At 45.4% G+C, this 21682-nt stretch overlaps 1 protein-coding gene across 1 annotated transcript; it reads right to left on the bottom strand.

Annotated features, from left to right (window-relative positions):
• Positions 1–1477: 1477 nt before the first annotated feature.
• On the bottom strand, positions 1478–21128 carry EIF2B5 (eukaryotic translation initiation factor 2B subunit epsilon). Its single transcript, XM_040613251.1, has 16 exons — positions 20951–21128; positions 19582–19706; positions 18580–18765; positions 18304–18481; positions 17175–17255; positions 16346–16423; positions 15953–16265; positions 15187–15332; positions 14731–14869; positions 13994–14095; positions 13247–13354; positions 12246–12336; positions 11393–11516; positions 5946–6071; positions 4307–4417; positions 1478–3242 (listed from the first exon to the last, which is right to left on the bottom strand). The coding sequence occupies exons 1-16, from the start codon at positions 21101–21103 to the stop codon at positions 3177–3179; spliced, it is 2127 nt and encodes a 708-aa protein (XP_040469185.1). The 5' UTR covers positions 21104–21128; the 3' UTR covers positions 1478–3176.
• Between the last annotated feature and the right edge of the window lie 554 nt (positions 21129–21682).

Raw genomic sequence — 21682 nt, 5'->3', positions numbered from 1 at the left:
TTTTAAAGCAGGCCAAGTGATTGAACAGACTCAAATCAATAGATTGATTTAACTTTTCACAGAGGTCTTGTGAAGTACGACTCACTCCTAATGGAGGAACACAGAGCCAAATAAATTAGCAGTAGGGGATTCTGAACAGCCTGTTGGCTTATGTCTACATTTAAAAACTGCAGCATCGATAGCATTGCTTCTCCTTACAGAGTAAACAGGCTCCAGGCATTTTAGTGCATCTTGAAACGGCCCGAAGCAGAAATGGATGTACTTGAGTTCCATCGCTTACACCTTTAAGTAGCACAAAACTGCTATCTTTTTCTAAAAGGCGCGCTATTGTTAACTGAAGTTCTGGGTTTGATGGAGGAACACCAGGTGCCATTCATTCACCCACCCATCCATGTCAGATGGAAAGTCACACAAGTTGACTACTATGGCCTTAGAAAAAATAAAAATACTGCTTACATTGCTCAAAAAGATGGATGCAGTTTGTGCAGTCAAGGTTGGTCTCAAAGGCATTTCTAGTCTTCCAACCAAATATAAATCTTGATTGAAAACAACAGAAAACATCAAGCCCACCCTATACTTAAGCAATGCAATTAACGCTCCTTTAAAAAGTATACACTTACCTTCCCGTAAGGATGCTGTGCCATGCCAGAACTTCACCTTGGAGAATATAAAATGTCCTACTTTGTCTCCTTTTTTCTACTCTGTTCTCGGCACCTGTAAAACCACCACCCCCCACACACCACCAATGCCTGAAGGATATTTGGCCACAGAGCAACATTGTCCCCTTGGATCTTAACCCCTGGGTAAAGAAAGCAGCTCACACCATGAACAAGCTTGCTACTATGAAGCAAAGGAGGAAAGAACAGAAAAAACTTGATACAAAGGATTAAGAGCCTCTGGCAAAATTGAGCCATTTACAGAACTGTATGTTAAACCTACTTTTTAAGCCATCTTTACATTGTAAAAGGAAAAAAATACTTAGGATGTCCAAAGAAATTTTAAAAATACCAAGTCTTGCAGCTGGTTTGTAAATGGTTTTACTAAGAGCTCTGCAGCTGTCCTTCCCCCTCTCTGCCAGTTCTTACTCCCCCACATCAGGAGGACACAATGCAGTACCTAACAGCCAGCGTTCCCACTAATTCTCATCATGGCAAAGGATAACAGGTTTCACAGGGTTTAAGGTTCATCTTTGCAACATAATCCTGTACAAAACCAAACCTCACCCATTTCAGGATTTTAAGTTCAGAAGTTTTAATTAACTGTTCTCTACTTGTAAACAGTGAGGTCATGAGTTATCACTGAACATTTATACTGATTCAGTGGCGTGCAGATTGCCTACCTACCTACCTATTATGCGCTTAAAATCTCTTGAGGAAAAAGTAGCAATGAGTTATTTAGCTTACCAGTTAAGCCCTGCTCAGGCATGTGGCACAACTGGAGACATACAATTCAAAGTCAAACAAAGCAAAGAAGCCGGTAACACCAGGATAGTTTTTATTTGCTCCCTGAATTAAATATTGGCAGATACAGAAAATTCAGATACCAACTATTTCCCCAACATTTACAAGACTGAGTTTGCAATGTCAGAAAACAAGCACATTTATGCACAACCCTGGCAACTGATAGTGTGAGTGCACAAGATCACCCTGCCTGAACGTCAGTTTTTAAGAGGCAGTATCCCTGGTCTCCAGCACCTAACGCTGTCCCCTCACTGACAACTGTGACACCACAGAACAGCCAAGTAAATATCCTGAGTGGGCAGCTCCAGTGCACTCCCCCCCCCCCCCCCAAAGGATTTATTCCGTGCTCCTCCTGAAGGGGCAGAGGCAAGGTCAGCACATCCAACAAATAACCTATGAACACAAGCTGATTCTTCGCTATGCCTTTTGTGCTCTGTTCTTTGAGAGCAGGAAAGAACACAGCACAGTGACACTTCCAAGAAAGCTGTTCTTAAACGCCTTATTACTGCCACACATTGTCTGGCAACGCAGTGCCAGAGGCACACTCATTCCCTGCTGCATGCCGAGTTGCTCTGCGGCTGCTGAACTTTACAGCACTTTCCCTGCTGAGGGAAGGGAAGTTTTCAAATAAATAAAAGGACATGTAGTAAGCAAGCTTGTGTAACTAAAGTCATGTGGAAACACAAAGCACATGCTGTTGAAGGAAATACCATTTGCTCCTTTTCACACTGGAGCAGAACTTAGGAACTTGCATCCTCCTTAAAGCAGCTGGTGTGGTCAGTGCCCTCAGAGCAAAGCACAAGTGAGGTTGGTGCAGCAGAAGCAGCCAGGCACCTCCACTACCTTTTTATAAAAAAAATAAAGGAACAGACACTTTTCTAAAGCATTTGCCAAGCTGGGGACGAACAGAAGACAGATCACATCTAAGATGTAGTGATCCATGCAGCATTTCACTGGTCAGTGCACATCCACTGTTAGCCAACCCCCGCAGGGGGAACGGAGCACGCATTATCCCCTACTCTACGGAAGGGGGAAACACAATGTTTTACCAACTCTACTGTGCAACCTTGTGTTAGATCCTAGCACAGCAGATGGCAAAAGATTTTCCCTTTTGGAAAGATCACAGAAGTGCCTTCTAGGCTTCAAAATGCCTTGGGCATCCTCAGACAATTGCATCTTCTTCAGGCACAGGAACTCCCGAATCTCAGTCCTGCACTCCAGATCCTAATCCATGTGCTCCCAACTCACCAACCTTGCCAGTGTCTCTTCAGTAGGAGTTCTCTTAGCTACAGAAGCAACAATGACTCCAAATAACTTAGCTATATGACCAGTCTTCCACAACCCTGGCAGTTAAATTTATAAGAGCATTGTACACATTTGCATCTATTTTCTCCCTTTGTATTAGTAACAAAGACCTTCCAAAAGATAGCTTATAGTATATCATATCCAGCCTCCAGAGGGATCCTAGGTATCACCACCTCCTGCTTTTCCCTTATGGTTTTGACATTGGGTTCCAACCATCCAACATAAGGCGGCACTAGGCAAGTGAGGGAGGGAGGGAAGTGGCAAAGTTGGGAACACACAACTATGATGGGATTGTCAGTCACTTCGATGTCAGGCCCCACATCTACACACCATGCACTGGCATTGATCTTGCCCTGCCCACTCAGCCCAGAAAGGCAGAGGGAGTGCCTCTTCTCATACCGAACCACCATGTCAGTCTTGGTCGCCATCAGACGACTCTTCCTCTGCCTCCTCCAGCCACTGGATAAACTTCTGGAGCTGCAGAGAGAATACAATGTAATTGGGTAACAAGTGACACCAAACAGAACGCTCAACAACCACACTGTGTCAGTGAGTACCACTATTATGCATGAGAAAGAGTGTTTCTAGGAGATATGGAAATGGAGGCAGATTGAAGGAGAGACCAAAGTTTAGATGTAAAACAACTGGGATGCCATGGACAAATACAGACTGTTTAGATTCCTGAGGGAGATTCCTCCAGTCAGACAATTCCCCCACAACACTCGGCAAAAAGACAAAAGTTCTGGTTTTTCAGAGCTTGAGGGAGAAAAGATGACAGCTGCACTTTAGCTAAGACTTGTTATGAAAACTGCTGGGAAAATCCTACTCCTGAGAAATCGCTGTAAAGAAAAGGCAGCTCATTTTACCTTTTAACTGGGCTCGAAAAGCAGCTGAAAGCACTGCTGACTTATACCAAGAGCTGACTTTGCAAAGGTTTTAAACAAAGTTGGAGTTCTTCAGAGATTGCTTTTTTCCCCTGCTCCTCTTCCAGATCCAAGGAAAGGGACTGGAACAGGGCTCAGCCAAACTGCAGCGCAAAGTTCTGCCTGACGGAGGGGGGGGAAGTTTATGTGCTCCTTTGCAACAAGCCAAATGAAACCACTCAGTACAGCAAACGCTCAGAAATACATGTGAAGGGACTGGCGAGCCAGGAATGAAAGCTTCAAAGGAACTGCATGGGGCCAGCACACAGGGCATTGGCCTAAAGCCCCATTTCAAATGGGTGCTGGCTTAGAGAAGCCGTGCTACTACTCCAGAGAGTGCTGGCCTCGTGCTACAGAGCCCCTACTAAAACCAGTCTCCCTCTCCTACTACCTCTATTCCCCATCCAAACAGGATTATGGCAGAATGCACAGAAATGTCTGCTCTGGAGAAAAAAGTTGTGTTGCTTAGTGTTCAATGCACTGGTGCATTACTGGCCTACCATGTAATGGCAGCTGCTCCACAGAAGGCAACAGTGGCACCCACTCATAGTTTCTTTCAGCAGCTGTTGTCCCTCTCCTCCCCCTCCCCCCACCTCTTTGAACACCTTTGGGACTTACCCGCTGGTTTTTACGAAGCTGCCTTCCCTTGTCAGATGTGTCCCGCAAAGAGAACCAATTGAGAATTACATCTTCTTCCAGAATTTCCAGCTGGTAAAAGGTCATCAACACCTGCATTGATTAGAAAAGAGGAACAGGGCTCTCTATAAAGTCTTTTGAGCCTAGTACGTGTCCAAGTACAAAGTTTGCACGTACTCTGTGATTCCCGGCTCCATCTTCAACAGAAGGCACTCAGTCTGCTTAGTTTTGCTTTTATTGTTAAAAATAACTGTGCTTCTCCTACCAAGCCTTATGTTCCTGACAGTTACATGCTATGACACATAATGAGTCAGAGTTCAAGCCCCATCAGCTTCAGCTCTGAGAATGCTGGGTATGATTGAGAGCTGTGGGCAACAAAGGGCCACAGAGGATGTCAGTTCAAGACGTTACTTAAGTTCTTTTATAAAGCATCCCAAAACCCATCCCCAAAGCAGATCTAACAAACAACTTACGCTGGCCCACATACACACAACGGTGACACGTGCCCAGAAGAGTATGAATCTATCCAGCTCTGCCTCAGACTCCCTTCTCCTGCCAGTTCTCTCTTAAAACTGCCTTATGGCAGGTGTCAAAGCAATTGGTCATTTATCAGCTCAAACTCTGGCCCAGTGCAGCGAGGGTAAGATGCAATCATGCTTTCTCAGGGTGCCTTTGTGCTCAGGCAGAGCAAGCACTTTGCAGTCGGTCTCCTTGCGGCAAAGCAGTGACAAAGCTGGCTGCCAACTCCAAATATCAAGTGTCACTTCAATTCCCAGCCTCCAGGGAAACCCAGGCCCCCAGAACAATGGACACATGCCAAACCATTGCTGTACTTCAAGGACATTTTGGCTCACCAAACTGAAGGCTTTTGGCTACAGTCCTAAGTGCTTTGCCATTTAGCCAGAAGCACTGGTAGCAGAAGTTAGGACTACTCTTTCTTAAGGAACCAAGAGTTAAGCAGGCTCTAGGAGAGCTTTTCCAAAAGAGACAGGGTTTTCCTGAGACACTGCTAAAGGAAAGACTTCTGATCCAAGTCAAACGCTCTCAGTGTGACAGGGCAGAAGGAATGCAGGGACAAAATATTTGTGAAGGAGGGTGAGGAGGAATACACTGAAAACTCTCAGAAGTGGGGAGATAGGTCAGCTCCCCTTTATTCCCAGTTTCATAACTAGCTCAGCCTGAATAAGAAATCCCACCCTTATTCCCAGCTTTGCTTGTTTTGTACTCTAAAGCAGGATAAACCATTTGGCAGTTGGATCCCAGGGACCATAGAGAGACAAATGAAGAAAAGCTCTTCCTTAAGCAAGCCTCTGGCCTCACCTCTTCCAGCATCACACAACAAGGGCATCCAGGTTAGAAGCTGCAAAATAACAGCTCCCTTCAGGCTGCATGCTGGTAATTAATACTCACCTTCAGCTGTGGTCCCTCAGAGGCACAAACAGACACAGACTTTTTTTTTTTTTTAAAAAGCAATTGTTATAGATGGATTTTCTATACACACTCTCCACTGAGACCCAAAAATTCTCTCCTCTAAAGCTGACAAGCCAATGATGCAAGCAGGATGCATTTCACAATGAATCTAGCAAAAACAGGTCCTCACGAGTTGGGAGCAGATACTCACTTTAGCTATTGATGTGCAGAGACTTTCATGTTCCAAGAAGAATTCCTCAATGGCAAATAAGGCATTCAAGTGATCTGACGCCCGTTTTATGTAGTTCTTAAACAACGGGGTCCAGTTCTTCAACAGCTGCAGGGAAAACACACAGAAGAGTTCCTGAGCTACGAGATGGATGTGTGCACTCAGCCCTGCTTTTCCTCAGCTGTGCTGCGCTAAGAAATTGACCCAGGGAAGCATTTTAAGAAACCATTAGCTGACTACTTAATATATTTGCCCCACTCTGTCCATGAAACAGATGCTGTTAAGTTTCACATATGCAGCTAGGACCTAGTTTTACTAAGCAGCTCTGAGGATCTCTGTTAGTTTTCTTGCTTTTGCCTCTCTGGGTGGAATACTGGATTATCACAATAAATGTGTTTAATGGAGTCTTACAGAAAATCATTTCACAGCAGATGGATCAGAAGAGGTACACACATGCTACTCAAACCTTTCCCCTACAAAGAAGCTGACATTTCAGTGGAACCTTCCTTCAAAGCAGAAAAGCAAATAAGAAAAATGAGAAAAAGACAATGCCAGGATAATTACCAGCTGAGTAGAAATGGACAGTGCAAAATAGCCACCCCTAAACCAGGAATGCAGTGGAGCAGCCCCTAAGTACACGTTACATGTTTGTGTGTTTGACAGGCTTACTCTGTCAATCCTGGAGTCTGCTGCAGGGAACGGGTAGCAGGGATGAAGGGCAACAAGTTGTTGCACTATTAGCTGATCTCAGTTCTCTCCTCCGAGGCTTAGTTTTATGAAATCTTTAGTTTAATGATTTTGGTGCTGCCTCTTTAAAGAGTATTTCTGTCCAAGTCCCCCACAGCTCTTCCACTTGTTGTACATATCTGGAAAGTAAGCAGCAAGGAAAGCTCTGCAAAGCAATGCAGACTGACCTGAATCTGGAATAGTAGGTAATGTAATAAAGATACTTAGACCCCTGTCCATAACTATTTTAAAAGGTATCAGAACTAGGATACGATACAAAAAATTCCTCACTGGCCAGGTCATGACCAGACCATCCTACAAAAACAGTTAGGAAATTAAATCAGAGTTCCACATCTTTTAAAATGGATTAATTAAACAGCAGGCATTACTGCAACTACATCCCTGGCATGCCCTTACAGTTATACTGTTTTGCTGTGCCTTCAAAAGTGTCTCCTTACAGAATACATCTGGTTCGTTTTGAAGGGAAACAGGTAATTCACAGAGGCTTAGGATGTAACGAAGAAGCTTTGAGTCACCTACATTCAGGGTTAACCAGAATTATTCTGTCCCGGTAGTAGCCCTGCCAGAAAAAGAGCTCCAGGACATATAGCAGAGCTAGAACCCCAGGCTAGTGTGGACTACCAAAGGTGCCTGTACTAGGAAACACTGCTCAACTGCTCCCTAGTACTACATACACTCCATCACCTCTTCAGACACATGTGCTACGCAACCATGCTGGAATTTGCATGCCTTAAGCAGAAACAAAGAAGGGGATTAGTACTAACTGATCTGTATAGTAGTACATCCACTGGTTCAAAGAATAACAGTAACAGTACAGAATGATCCTAATCATCACGGTATCACAACAAAAAACTGAGGGTTGTGTGGCATACTTCCAGAAAGTATTTTAGTCTTTAATAAAATGCTTAATTCTAAACACTCTTCCCTCCTCTACAACCATCTCCTGCATTTTTATTATCCTTTGGAATTCTTTACTTCAAATATAATAAAGCTACTAGCAAGTTCTTTTCAGGCTAAGAAATATTTTGTAATACCTTTCTGTTAATGCCTTTAAATCGTAAGCTGGCCCAATTCCGACCAGAAGCCATGAGTTTCTGAAAGCAAGTTGTTTATAAAGAAAGCACTGCTATAAACACTCACAACCTCAGGACTCAATCCAGTATGCCTACTGCTGGGAAAGGGAAGGAAGAAAAAATATACCATCTCAGGCCAAGAACATGCACTGTATGTAACTGGTGCTAATGGGGAAAGCAGGGCACAGCCCCACAGAGCCCCTAGCAAAAGCAGCCCTAATAAGCCTGTATGAGCAGAGAAGCTGTTTTTGGAGTTTCATGAAAATCTGAACTGGGGAACTAGAAGCTTGCAATTACTTTAGATTGAATAAAAGACTGAAAAATGTGGAAAGATACCTGACAGATCCCTATGGACAATGTAACTTTCCAGGCTTTGACTCTACCTGAGTAACTCCTCAAAACAATCTACAGTCTAGCAAATTTCTCTGACAGGTTGCTTCATTTTTTCATCAGATCTGGCAGCAGGCCTATTTTACCCCTACCTCCAGCGCAGAACACCATCACAAAGCATGTGCAAAGCACAAGGGACAAAGTTGTAATTCCAGCCTGTTACACCGTAACAGCATCTGTGCCAATCACCATAAACTGCTTCAGTGAAAGCAGAGATCCATTTGGTCCCTGAATAAGCGATCCCAGGTTGTGTTCACTTGCATGACATTACAAAAGAGTAAGGCTCCCTAACAGAAACCTGACAAGGTGCACCACACATGCTAGCTGCTGGGCAGCAATGCAGACACTAGCCAGCTCAGCAAACTGAACTGCTATACTGCCTCCCCAGCTCTCTTCAGACATCCTCACCTATGTAACCTTGTTTGCTGCTGCTTCAGCGACAACAGAAGCGAAACGTTCAGTTTATCAGCAGCTTCAGCCACATTTGCTCAAATCAAGTCTACAGTTTTAGGAAAGGTTTGGTTTTCTATACCATCTCTGCTTTCCAACTTGTACAAGGGCTGAACAAGATGCCTGACATACATCGAACTGGGTAACTATTTCTCAAGCCTCCATGTTTCATCTGAAATATACCCAGAGGCATATCCTTTACCAGATGCTTGTTTCCTAAAATTGCTGCAACACTTAAGAGCTTCATGCTCAGGGGCCAGCATTTCAGAGCACATACTGTGGTTTCAAGTAAAGCCATACATCATAACTATGGCATTTCCACAATTTCCCCTCCTGAGGTGTCTGGGACTGTTCTACCATCACTCTTACACAAGCATCACATCTTTGTTCAGCATCTCTTAGTCAGACTTGAGGTACAAAGAGTTAGAAACATAAAACAGTTCTGTAAAGTTCAGTGGGCTTCTGATATTCACCACTCTCGGAAGGCAAGTATCCCCATCTCACACAAAATAACACTTTGCCATATGTAAACCATCATAAGCAGATCTCAGCCTAACACTGCTCTTGACTGAGGCAGTTTTAGCTGCATAGCTACGCACTTCAGCAACGTGCTTTCACTATGTACTAACCTATACCAAACTAGCGCTTGGGATTCTCAGGGTGTAAGTCAGTATTAGTAAATTAATGGAGGGTACTTTCTACTAATTAGAGAACCACAAGTTGCAGAAAAGCCACTGTTTCAGATGCTGTACAAACATGCATGTTCTGCCAGAAGAACTGGTCTCTTTTCTTCAGAGCACTGTTGGTAAATATACAAAGCAGCACTGCCCAGGAAGACCATCGATGTCTGTTTAATAAGCCTTTGAAGGCTGATTCACTGCCTCCATCAGAGGTACATCTCAGCTCAAACATATCGGGTTATCGTAATGGTGACTAATATCATGTGTGCAATTCAACATTACCAGTACACCTCACCAGGATACTGCCTTCCTGCTGATTTCGGTACAGAAAGCCAGCACAACAATTCCGCACGCAGTAGAGACACCAAGGCACAAAACTATCCCGGAGAAGGACTCTCTAAGAAACTTCCTGGTTGTTCTTTACAAAGTAGCATCTGGAGAAACTGGCTACCATGACAGTTAATTGGCTTGGCACTTAGCTTTCTTTGATAAATCTACAGATAATATCAGTTTCATAAATACACGTGCCATACAATTCCCTGCCTAGAGAAATTCCACTTCTCCATGACACAGGGCACGGTCACCCTGAATATTGCATTTAGATTATTATCACTTGTCAGTAAATTGATTTCCTGTCTCTGCTGTTAACCATGAGCATCAGCTTTTCTGCCATGAAATATACACAAAGTTACCCAGAGTTAAGGCCTTCATGTACTTCCATTGTCTTCAGCTTCTAAAGGGATTTGGGCAATTACACAAAACATTATGCATTTAAGTAGCATCCCTTATCCCAGACTAGAATGTCCTCTGACACAAAGTTTCTCCTGCCCTACTCATGCTAGATTAGGAGCCCAATCTGGGAAACAGAAAGAGATGCCATAGCCTAGCTGGGAAAAAAAAACAAACCCAAATGTCCTACACAGCTACCAACTCCACACAACCTCTTGTCTAGATATAATGCTTTCCACTTAAGTCTAACACCTGTTCTAACACTCTCTTCAGTTCTCCTTTAATTCTCCTTTTCCAAGACAGGACGTGTTATTCAATCAACAAAGTCTGGGAAAATGAACAAAAGCAAGCAGAATTTAAACAGAGTGAACAGCAATGTCTCACTAAACCATCTGATGAACAGATCAGTTCACATGGATGTTTCCTACAGAAGGCATCTCCACATGTCCAGGAAATTACTTAAGTGCCATGCTTACACCTACGTAAAGAAGAATTAGTTTTCCACACTTCCGCATCAACTGAAAGTACATACTTCCTCACAGAAAGGATTATGAGGATGTCTAGTGTTCCTCTTTAGCTCCATCTCCTAAACAAATTAAACTAGTCCTTCCCAAACCCGTTCATCCCAAAAGAGCACCTTTGTAACCTGCAGAGTTTGAAAAACTCAATTACATAAGTGAACTATAGCAAAGAGACAAAAATACAACTTCAGCTTGGATCAAGAAAACCATTAAGATAAGACTGCCTGCTTTTTAGAGCAAATCCTACCCTATTTTGTCTCCCTTAAGTCAGGAAATAGAAATTGCTCTCACCCTATTATACAACCTGTCTCTTTAGAGACGCAACAGAACCCTCTATCTTTGCTCAAGGCAACAATATCATGGCTTTGCATTTGGCTGGAAAAAAACTGGCACTAATTAAAAGTATGCAGACAAGTAAGACCTTGGAATAGATCCCACTGGGAGAGGAGCACTCTCTGATGCCCCAGAGACAGGGTTTATGATGAACTGGAATTGGATTTCTGGAATACAAGGCTGTAAAGACATCTCTAACAGTCCCTCTCTTTTCTCTTCTACAAGTGATGCACTTATTCTACCACTCACTGGGAACAGAAACAACCATCGGTACTGAAGTAAGGCTCCCCACCCCTATAGTCTCAGCTGATTCTGTCAAGCAGGTAGAATAATTACAGTTCACTTTTATTTCTACAGAAGACAAAGAGGTTCATCAACTCGAGGAGTTCAGGTGGTTTTAGCTTCACCAAAAAGTCTTCTCAGCAAGGAACTACTTGGGGCATCCAGGCAGACTCCTACACACTAGGAGAAAAGCCCAAAGAAGAGTCAAATGAAGCAGGACTCACCGGAACTAATGCTGAGAAATAGTTCTGGGAATCCAGGTTTGCATCCAGCTGCTGCAGTGGGAACTCCAGGATCACTTTACTGAGCACCTGCATCATCTCCTTCAGGCCAATGTTATACGCATACCTGCAATGAAAAAGTCAAAACCCCACATTTCACACTATCTTCACAGACATAGAGCAGAAAATTTGATTTTCGTCTTTCGGGCTTGTTTTTTTATTTGTTTGGTTTTCCAAGTATTCAGACAACAAAACCACCGTGCATTGCATCAGGCCCTGCATAAGGCCACAAGTCCTGAAAATGTGCTATCACTGTGGAACGAGCTGCTGCAGGGACAGCACCCTCACATTTACTAGAGTGCTGTAGGAATACTGTTGCACAAGAGAAGGGAAACAGGTTTGTGTCTGAGAAATACTAGGTAAAAGACACTCTGACAATGTGCTTTAGACTTGCTACTGTAAAAAAGAGTGGACAAGCTACGCCACAGCACAGCCCCAGCTGTAAGCAGCTGGCCAAATGTTGCAATGCACAGAGCAGCAGCCCCTGCATGAACTTATAGGCAGCCTGTGCCAAGAAGTGGCTCGCTGTCTTCAGTCCACAGTTACTTAATAGCAATTCAATCTCTCGTTACAGAATTGGGGCAGGAAAAGCCTAACCACTGAGGATCCTATAGATGCAGCTGGAGTTCTCCATCAGTTTCTGTCGTCATTCAGTTACGACCTCTAATCCGCATTTCTCATGCTCTGTACTGATAAAATTAGTGTTTAACAACCAAACATGGGTATTCACATGGTTTCTCCACTTCTTTCTATATCTGCTCTCAAACCCAACTGTTCAGCATTAGGGAACACTCACTTGAGGGAGTTGATTTCCAGGACCAGGTTGTCACAGGAAATGTTTTCTTCTTCACCCCTCTGTAATGTACCCAGAACCTCATTCTGGAAAACTAATGTAAAAAAGGACAGGTAGTTAGACATGACAGGGAAAAGCACAGGTTCTTCAAATTGTTCATTACTGAAGAAACTCTATGCTCTTAACAAAGCAAGCACTCTGACACAGATGTCTATTTGTTCTCTGTAAGCTGGTACAAACCCACATCAACTATACTTTTAAATAGTGGAATATAATTAAGTAAAGGAGATTACCTACTAGGTATCATTGATCTAGCCACACAAACCAGCACAAAGCTATTTATCTGTGCAACCTTTTAGAGCAGAATTTCTATTATACTTTCACAATCCAGCCTTTCTCATTCAGACAAACCTCATCTTCCCCTAACTAAAGATGTGAATTCAAACTTAAAATTTACTAGTTTAATTTTCTTTGGGAAGGTATTTTAACATGAAAAAGGCTTCCCCCCCCCCCCCCCCCCCAGTTTGGCTTGAACTCTTTTCAAATCCAGGTAAGTTTAACACAGCGGAACAGAAACCCAAAGCCTATCTGCCAAAAGAGGCAGCTCCTACAAAAACATTTAATTTGCCAGCATGATCACAGCAGTAAGCTGTCTGGACAGGGAAACTCTGCTGGACCATCACATAATCTCTGAGTTTAGGCAATGACGCTGCCATTTATTTAAACCGACAACTCAGGGAGGTCACTTTCATGAAGGCCCAGGATCAGGAGTGAAAAAGATGGAGAATCTTTGACTGGTTCCTCATCCTTGGCTGCCTCAGGTTAACACAACAATACTGGGCATATTAAAGAACTCTGTCGAAAATGCAGGAAGTGAGGTCAGGAAACAAATATATTACAGACATCCACAAATTTTACAATACACCTAGAGAAAGCAGCACAAGTCTCACACTGACTGCATTATCTTGCAGACCCACCATACTTCTTAACAGACCATCTCTCACCTTTGATGTCATCTAGCTGAGGGGATGCTGCCCGACTGTCTGGCTCCTCAGAGCCCATGCTCAGGTCACTGTCTGACTCGCTCTCTTCCTCTGAATGCATAGTTGGGCCTGATGAAGAAAAGATGCAGCACTGAACACTCGAAAGCTGCAGCTGTCATATGCATAAGGAACCAGGTGTCCCAGAGACTTCCCAACTAAGTCAGCAACTATCTGTCCTTGCAAGGAAGCTTCTACTTGCGGGTCCAGATGATTAGATTTGCTGCAGAGGGAATGCTACAGCTGGCACTGGGATAATGGGACTTTTTTTAAGAGTCTGCATGCAGACAACAAAGGACAGGGACAGAAGCAGACATATTTTATGCAGACTGCTGACTCACGATAGAGCAATGTCAGCAGACACTGTCACTAGCAGGAAGAAAGCCAGCAGTACCCAGAATAGCCAAAGCATATTCCCTCTAAGGGAGGGCCTGGTATCCCATAGTGCACCCTTCACACCACAGGCAGCTCTGTGTGTTAGCTTCTGTCAAATACACAACAAACATCTTCCACAGAGCACAGGAAGAGAGAATCTGGTCCACCACCTGCTTTCACCTCTCACCTTGCCTCCATACACGTTATCTGGAGCCGGCCTGCTTCACAAAGCCCAGGTCTTACTCTAGACAAAATTATCAGTGTCCCACTCAGCCAGTTTCCCTGACACAGGTCCATCTGTCCACCTCCAGGTGACTACACTAAACTTTTCCTCACCCCATAGGCTTTGTCTCTGCTCTTCTTCATCCTCTTCATTCTTGTCATTTGCTTTCCAGAGATAGCCTCTGCCCTCTGAGCCTACATCCTTTTTATTGTAACCTGAAAAAGAAACAGTGATTAGGAGGCAGACGTACTGGATCTGCTTACAGGCAAACCTGAAATAGACCGGTATAACTTGCACATTACTGCCCCTGAATATCCTTCGTCAAGAGGGAGCTGGGATTCCTGCAGATGCATACATATTTCAGCTTTTATCTTCTCACTTGCCTTGACAAGTGACAAACTTACTCCTCCCTACAGCAGCAACATTCAGCTGACCATGTTTAGATCCCTTGTCAAACCCAGACTGGTAGAAACAGCACTTCACGAGGACAAAGTCCTTGGACACAGTCCAGGTATGAGGACATAGATCTTGCAACTTGCCTTGAACTGTGAACACCTCTTCCAACCTCACCTTATTGTCTCGTACAAGGCCCCTACTCTAAGAAAAATGGAAAAATAGCTGAGTCGCCAAAGATTTTAATACTGGGATACTGAGGTACATCTCACTGTCCAACTTGAGCTGAATATCCTTGCTTGCCCTGCTGAAAACAAACATGTTCCAAGCTGAATGTTGCACTAACCTTCAACCTGGCACTGCAGAGTCTACAACGGGGAAGGGAAAGACCCCAAAAGATCATGCAAGGCAAAGCCCTCTGCATAGCCTGAGTGCATGGAACCAAAGACCCTCATACCTTTTAGTTTCACTTTGCTTTCCTGCTTGTTCACGCCAGAATCATCACTGAACTGGTCATCATCATCTTCCTCCTCATCTGGTGGGTGCAGAGAGATCACTGTGCCCTCAGAAAGAGTGATGCCAGGACCTACTACTACCTGCAAGTATGTGCAACATATCTTAATGAAGAAATACCCTGATTACCCCCATGTATCTCCACCAGCACAGACAACGGCTGCTCCAGGCAAGCTGTATACTAACAAGTATAATTGAAAAGATCAGCACTGCTCAATCACATATCACACTACCCTAGCCAAAAAAAAAATAAGATAAAGGTGGGAGCAGTAGAATATCCCCCACCTCTGCACAAAGGCTTGGAGTAGCCTTGGCATGCTGGTATTCTGGTATGGTCTAGTGTAAGCCTAGTAACCTGCCAAGACAGACAAAAAGCAGAACAGACATAAATACAACTCACCTGAGAAGAGAGGACACAGCGGGGCTTCAGCTTTACTTTCTCCTTCACTTCAGCTTCATCACAGATAACAGAATGGCAGATCTCCACGTTATCTGCTATGTGTACTCTGTCCCAGAGAAAAGCTCCATCCAAAATGACTTTATCACCTGTTATGCATCACCAAGCACAAATATGTTGAGCAAGGGAGTGTGTTGCTCTCCCACACTGCTGAGTCCACTAGAAAGCATCTTGCTGAATCCCAGTGCCCTTGATGCATGACGGATGTTAGATGAAAGGTAAAAATTGGCCTTAGAGGCCTACAGCTACTTCTTACCCAAAGCTAAAAGACAGGTTTGATCTCTACAAAGATTTAACAAGCTGACAGTAACAACTGACTTCTTGGTTTTGCATAAATACAGCCAAATCACAAAAAAATTCCAGCCAAGACTAGCAAGGAGTACCAGGCAGTTCACAAAAACAGAGACAGATGTCCCTTATTTGCAGGATGTTGGTAGGTAATAACTCTAGATCAGTAAAAGTCATGCATTCTCTACTATCGAAACAACTTACTTGCATGAAGTACCTTCCACCTTTCATCATCATTATGGTACCCTGAAAACTATTTCCTCTGCTGGAAAAGCAAACTTTTCTCCTTTCTTCCCATTAGAAGTCAATCAATACCCACTTACCATCCTCTCTCAGAGCCAAATGCACATTAAAAACTAAATCCCAACAACTTGCACCCTTGCCTGGCAAGGCCTGCATGCCCCCCCATTCTTTTACTCACCTATCCTACAGTTCTGCCCAATAATGCTGTTTGTTATAGAGCAGTTGCTGCCGATGACCGTTCCCTGCCCAATGAGTACGTTCTCTTGCAGCACGCTGCCGTGGCCAAGGCTAACATCCACCCCTCGGTAAATGTTGTGTTTAGAATGGGTGTAACTCTGATTCTTGTCATCAGTGAAGTTCATCTCTGGAGTCAAAGGATAAACCCAGCGCCGGATGATGTCAGAGCACACAGCTTCGTACATTAGCAGATTGCATATATGAGCACCGTACTCTTCTGTCGTTACGTGCATATGGATCTGATTCCCCAGGACCTGAGAGAGAGGGAGGAGCATGTCAGAAGATTCTCTAATGCAAGGTAACAGGATCTCCCTTCTAACAACCCTCTCCTTACCTCCTCATTCACCAACAGACCACGCACAAAGTCATCTCGTGTCTGGTAGTCAAAATTGTCTGTGAACAGCTCAGCCACCTGCCAGGAATAGAACATAAGGAAATAATACAGTTAGCAGAAAATATTGCCAGAGAGGCCAGACAATTAATGGCTGTTCAGTGGTTCTCAGAGAGCAGTGTTATATAGCACAAGAAAGTGATGTTCTTGCCTTGAATAAAGCTTTGAATCCTTCTGCTAGGAGTGTTGACCTTCCCATCTCCTACTCCTAACGGAGACTATGAACAGATTCTGATTTTCAGAAGGGGACAAACATTGCTTTAACATTTCCAAGCAATCTGCCCAGCCTCACTTTGTAGTTTCACGCTCAAAGGAAGGCTGTAAACCAGCTTTTTCAGACGTGGAAGAGGTGTTAGCAAGCCTAGGCTGGAATAACCCTGAATGTTACCCTAACATGGTACCAGCTTGCAAGTACTGACATTTTTCCATAGCACAGCCTTCACCTCTGCTCCACAGATGTAAATATACTCAAAGTGAAAGCACTTATTTTCCAGAATAGTTTCATCCTGCGCCAAATCAGCCAGTCTACTGAATCATCCACTGTCTAGTTCTGCCTGGGCTCGAGCAAGGGATGCCAGATACAGACTGAGCACCCATACAGCCCACGGAGGAGTGCCACATGATCACTCAGGCTCTCAGCTCAATCACTGAGAAAAGCTGAGAGTTCTGGTTCCCAAACTTACTACACTCAGGCCACCTGCATCCCCTGCACAAGCAGGACAAAGGAAGCAATGCAGATTGACTTTTGGACGCTCAGAAGGGTAGAACTCACCTGCGGAGAGCAGATACTGATATGACAATCCAGCAAGTCATGGCGCACCTCAACATTCTCAATAGAGTTCTGGAACAGACTCTGAAAGAGAAAAAAATTCCAGTGATCCGAGTGCCTCATACAGTACCAAACCCCAAATGCCTTCTATAAGCCGGGGCAGTATTGAATAACTAAACTAGCTTAAGTTCTGAAGATCAGAGAAATCTACAATCTACAGAGACACAAACTTAGCAGGCACAGCCTGGTCACATACAGTCAGTCAGCAAAGATTGCCCTCATCCTTACACAGTGCAGCTCTCCAAGATACAGCTTGTACTTTGAACAATCACTTTTCCTCCAGGAGGCTCCTTACCTTAGTCACTGGGTGCTACAAGTGTGCAAAGAACATTGATATATCAAAACGCAATAGTCGCAGCTTCCATATCCCCTGTAGATTTTTACAGCTGTGGGTTGTTGTTGTTTGTTTTGTTTTTTCCTTTTTGGCTTCCTACAGTGATCTGTGTTTTCATTTGAAGGTAAAAAATAATCTACTGATTACTGATTTGGGGCTGAAAATGCCATATAATCACAGTCTTAGTTTTGAGCTGAAAAAAGAAAAACATCCATCTATCTCACTGGAGAAAGTGCCTCCACAGACATTTACAGAGCATTTTCTACATTATTAGGTAAACAGTACAGGCAGAGGTAATAGGAGGTACTACCCCTTCCACCTGCTGTTATTCCACCCTCCGTGACAGGCTCAGTGCCACTTCAAAATGGTTTGTGTACAATAGTGGTATATGCATCCCAATTTGGGAACCACTGTGACAGCACAAATCATTCAACTCCCGTTTCACATGGAGAAAAGGAATCAAACAAATGCAAAAACTTAATCGTGAGAAACATGTCTGCCCCATCTTCAAATTGTGAAACAAGTCCCGAATGTGTGCATCCCAACACAATTTCACCAAGCCTCAAATAAAAGTTAAAGGTAAAAGGCCAGTTTACGAAGAGTTAACTTCCTACCACCTGCTCCCCCAAAAGCAGCAGCAAGCACAGCTCCCTGGCCCTCACTCAAGGAGGACCTCCTCCTTGGGATGGGCTGCTTCACTACCACAGCCCTTTTCCACCTGTCAAGTTCCAGACGCACCATAGGAAAGCGGAATCGTTTCAGCCCCTGGGTTCTCTGGTAGTGAAGGACACGGCTTGTGGCACTGTCCATGGCAATTACAATGTCATCCTCTTTGCACCTGGCATGGTGACCAGGTGAAGACTCCTTGAATATCATCGTCATCACAGAAACATTCTTTTCCATCTTACGACGCAACCTGAAAAAGAAGGGCAGAAGTTTAAAAATCACTCTTCAGAGAGCTAAGAGCCCAGAATCTCAGCACACCAGGCAAGCATACACTCTTTCAACACCTACTTGTGCTCTTCCAGGGCTTTGGATATATTGAAATTGGACACCACATCTCCAGTGACAAGAATGAAGTCTGAACGAACAAGGGACTTGGCATCAACGTCTCGTAGCACATCACCAAGGGATCGGTACAGGTCAGAAGTCACAAAGCGCACCGTGTTGGGAGAGGTGTGGCGGCACCACTTGGATTTTCTGGGAGGAGAAAAACACATCAGGAAGGCATAAAGAGGCTATTCTATAGAGAACACACTAGGACACAGTGCCCCCCCAGTGCATGCCACATCTGTAAGTCCATGCAAGGAGAATCCTGTTACAGTGAGCCCACTACTGATAGGCTTAGGCATGCTCATTTGCACACAGCGGATAAACTGAAGAGGTTTAGACTTTGTGACCGTAGCTTATGGAAACCTAGGAAACCCAATTCTACTGTGAGCCAAGTTTTGACAAAGGAAAAGGAAAAGTTACACAGAACCCAAACTTCTTTTTTTCCTTGGAAAGCAGTGCCTCAGTGTCCTGGTTTTGGCTGGGACTGAGTTAATTTTCGCAGCAAGCAGCTGTGTGGTGCTTGGTTGCCAGCCACGGTTAAACCACAACACTCAGGCAGGGAAAAGACTGCACATCTCTCTTTAGCTTGCAAACCTGCAGCATGCAGAGGCAAAGGTGCAGAGAAAGCTGTTTCCATATGCTCCTGCATGGCACACCAAGACATGGCATAATGCAAAGGGCAAGTACTCTAATCTACATGGCTACCCACAGGAAATCCCTGCTTTTAGACAAGAAAAGTTAAATGCCAATATAAACGAAGTCCCAAATCACTCAACCCTTTTAATACACTCAACAACCACATTCCTTCACAGGAGGAATAGTCTTTTTTGACATATACTGAGACAATTGTTGAAAGGGAATCTCTTGGATCCTTTTCATAAGGATCACTGAGACCTTTGAGGCTTGTTGGAGGACAGTAGAATCCTTTCCATGATAAAGCTAAAGAGAAGAAGAGATTCTTACTGTAAATGCTCTTTTATCTCAGCTGACTTCCAACAGCAGAAAACAAAGGTTTCTTCCACTCCAGTTGCTGTTAGGAACTCCAAGGTATAGTCAATCATGGCCACATTTGCCATAGGTAAAAGAGCCTAAAAAAAAAAACCAAAAAAAACCCAACCCAAAACCATACAGATAGCTGAATAAAGACGCTGTACCTCAACATCAGCAACAGCCTCTTCCAATTTAAGGACAGAGTATCAGTAATATCAAAAAAAATAACACAAGTAACTGCTCCACCACTTTTTATCAAAAATTTTTAGAGTTTATCTAAACAGTAAGAGCTAATTTATGATCTCCTATAGGGGCAGATGCCAGTTCAGATAGGAAAGCATAAAAAAAATGCGAAGCTATGACATACAAAACTTCAAGAAGACTCAGACAAATGAAAGACTGAGGCAGGGGCTGAAATCCCAGAGTGCCAATTCCCTGACTCAGGCTTTAACTGCTTCAAGAAAAACCTGTCAGACATGAATGATGAAGCCACAGGAATATGCGTGTCCAGAATTAAACAAGGGGAAAAAACCCCACCAAACCAACCTAAAGTGAAGTGAGTATTTACTTGACCTGAGACTCAAGCCACACTTTTAAACCGAGTTACTGATTCACAACTGAGTGATCTCATACTGTTCTCTAATTAATTTTTGGTGCTGTTTTGGTTCAGGCCTGAGCTCGCGTGTATAATCATGACCTCCACAAACATTTAATCAGCAAACGAGGTAAGACTTGCTCAGACCTAAATTCTCCAGAAGCGCTCTTTCCTTTAACATAAAGCCTTCTGATCTGGGTAATTAAAGCGCTTTCCCCATGCATTTTTCTGGCCATATTCTTCAACCCATTACTGCCGGCAAGCACAAAGATTTTGTTTCTTTCCTCTATCAGAACCGAGCTTGCCAAACCCACTGCTGCTGCATCAGTGACAGACGAAAAGCAAGCAGCACAGCTCGCCTCGCCATATGGAAAAGCAAACAGCACCAAGGCAGCAATTGGATCCCCACTGCCTCTCCAGAGGGGAACAGAGACTGCTACAAGCGAGGACAACTCCTCGTCAGAGGCTCCCACAGCGCGGGGGGGCTGCCCGAGCCCCGGGCGGACGCTGAGGCCCAGCAGCCCCCCAGGACCCGCCGGCAGCGGCTGGGGGGCCTCGCCTCGCCCGACCCAGCCCGGGGCTCTGGCGGTGGGGCACAGCGCGACCGCTGCCGGCGAGCACTCCGCCTCTCGGCAGAGGCCTGCCCGCTCCGGTCCGCCAGGGACGGCGGAGACCGGGACAGGCGGCCCCGGAGGGACCGGCCCGGGGGAGACGGCAGCAGCCGGGGGGGAGGGGGGTGTTTCTTACCCGCGGCCGGTCTTTGGAGATAGGGAAAAAGCGGCGGTTGAAGCTGTCGGCGACCAGCACGGCCTGGAGCGGGGGCGGCGGCTCCTCCTGCGGGTCGGTGCCGCGGGCCGCCCCCGCGCCAGCCCCTCGCCTCGCCGTGCCGCGCGCCGCCATCTCCTCACGCTGCCGCAGCCGCCCCTTCCGGTTCCGGGTCGGCGCCGGAAGCAGCGACGGGAGCTCGGCGGGGACAGCGCGGCTGGCGGCGGCCGCGGGCCCCACCCTCGCGTCCCCGGGGAGCCGGGCGGGCCCTGGCGGGTCCCCGCTGCCCTGCGTGAGCCAGCCCCGCAGAGCGCAGGCGGGCAGGGCGGCTGCCGGCGGGGTGCGGGGGCTCCTCGCCGCCTCCCCAGCCCGGCGCCCCCTCCGCCAGCCGCGGGCCCGCCGGTGCCGAACGGGCGTTCTTCAGGCGGAGCTGTGGGAGCCGGCCCCTCGCAGGGGCCGCAGCAGCGCTGCTGGCCCGCAGGGCCCGCGGGAGCAGGGCAGAGGCCAGGGGAAGGTCTGAATCTCCCGCACAGACATCCCCCGGGTCACCTCGGGGCGCGTAGTGCTCGGGTGTGACCCCCGGGATTTCCAGGTTTGGGAACAGTTACGTGTTCTCGATACTCTTCCCAGCTGTGATGTGTTTGTGCTGCTTTTCCAGATGTCCAGCTGCTGTTTTTGCAAGGGATAGCCTTGCTGCAACCAGCCCTTTAGCGC

The sequence above is a fragment of the Falco naumanni genome, chromosome 13 (genome assembly GCF_017639655.2).
Source record: "Falco naumanni isolate bFalNau1 chromosome 13, bFalNau1.pat, whole genome shotgun sequence".
Classification (NCBI taxonomy): domain Eukaryota; kingdom Metazoa; phylum Chordata; class Aves; order Falconiformes; family Falconidae; genus Falco; species Falco naumanni.
This window is presented reverse-complemented; position numbering and strand designations above follow the sequence as displayed.

What these genes read in the sequence shown, in the direction of transcription:
- EIF2B5 (XM_040613251.1), bottom strand. Translation starts at nt 21,103, where the DNA reads ATGGCGGCGCGCGGCACGGCGAGGCGAGGGGCTGGCGCGGGGGCGGCC. An exon ending in TGGGCAGAACTGTAGGATAG is followed by an intron (nt 15,333 to 15,952) that starts GTGAGTAAAAGA and finishes GATGCATAACAG; the next exon opens with GTGATAAAGTCATTTTGGAT. An exon ending in ATTTCTCAGCATTAGTTCCG is followed by an intron (nt 6,072 to 11,392) that starts GTGAGTCCTGCT and finishes TTTTCCCTGCAG; the next exon opens with CTGTTGAAGAACTGGACCCC.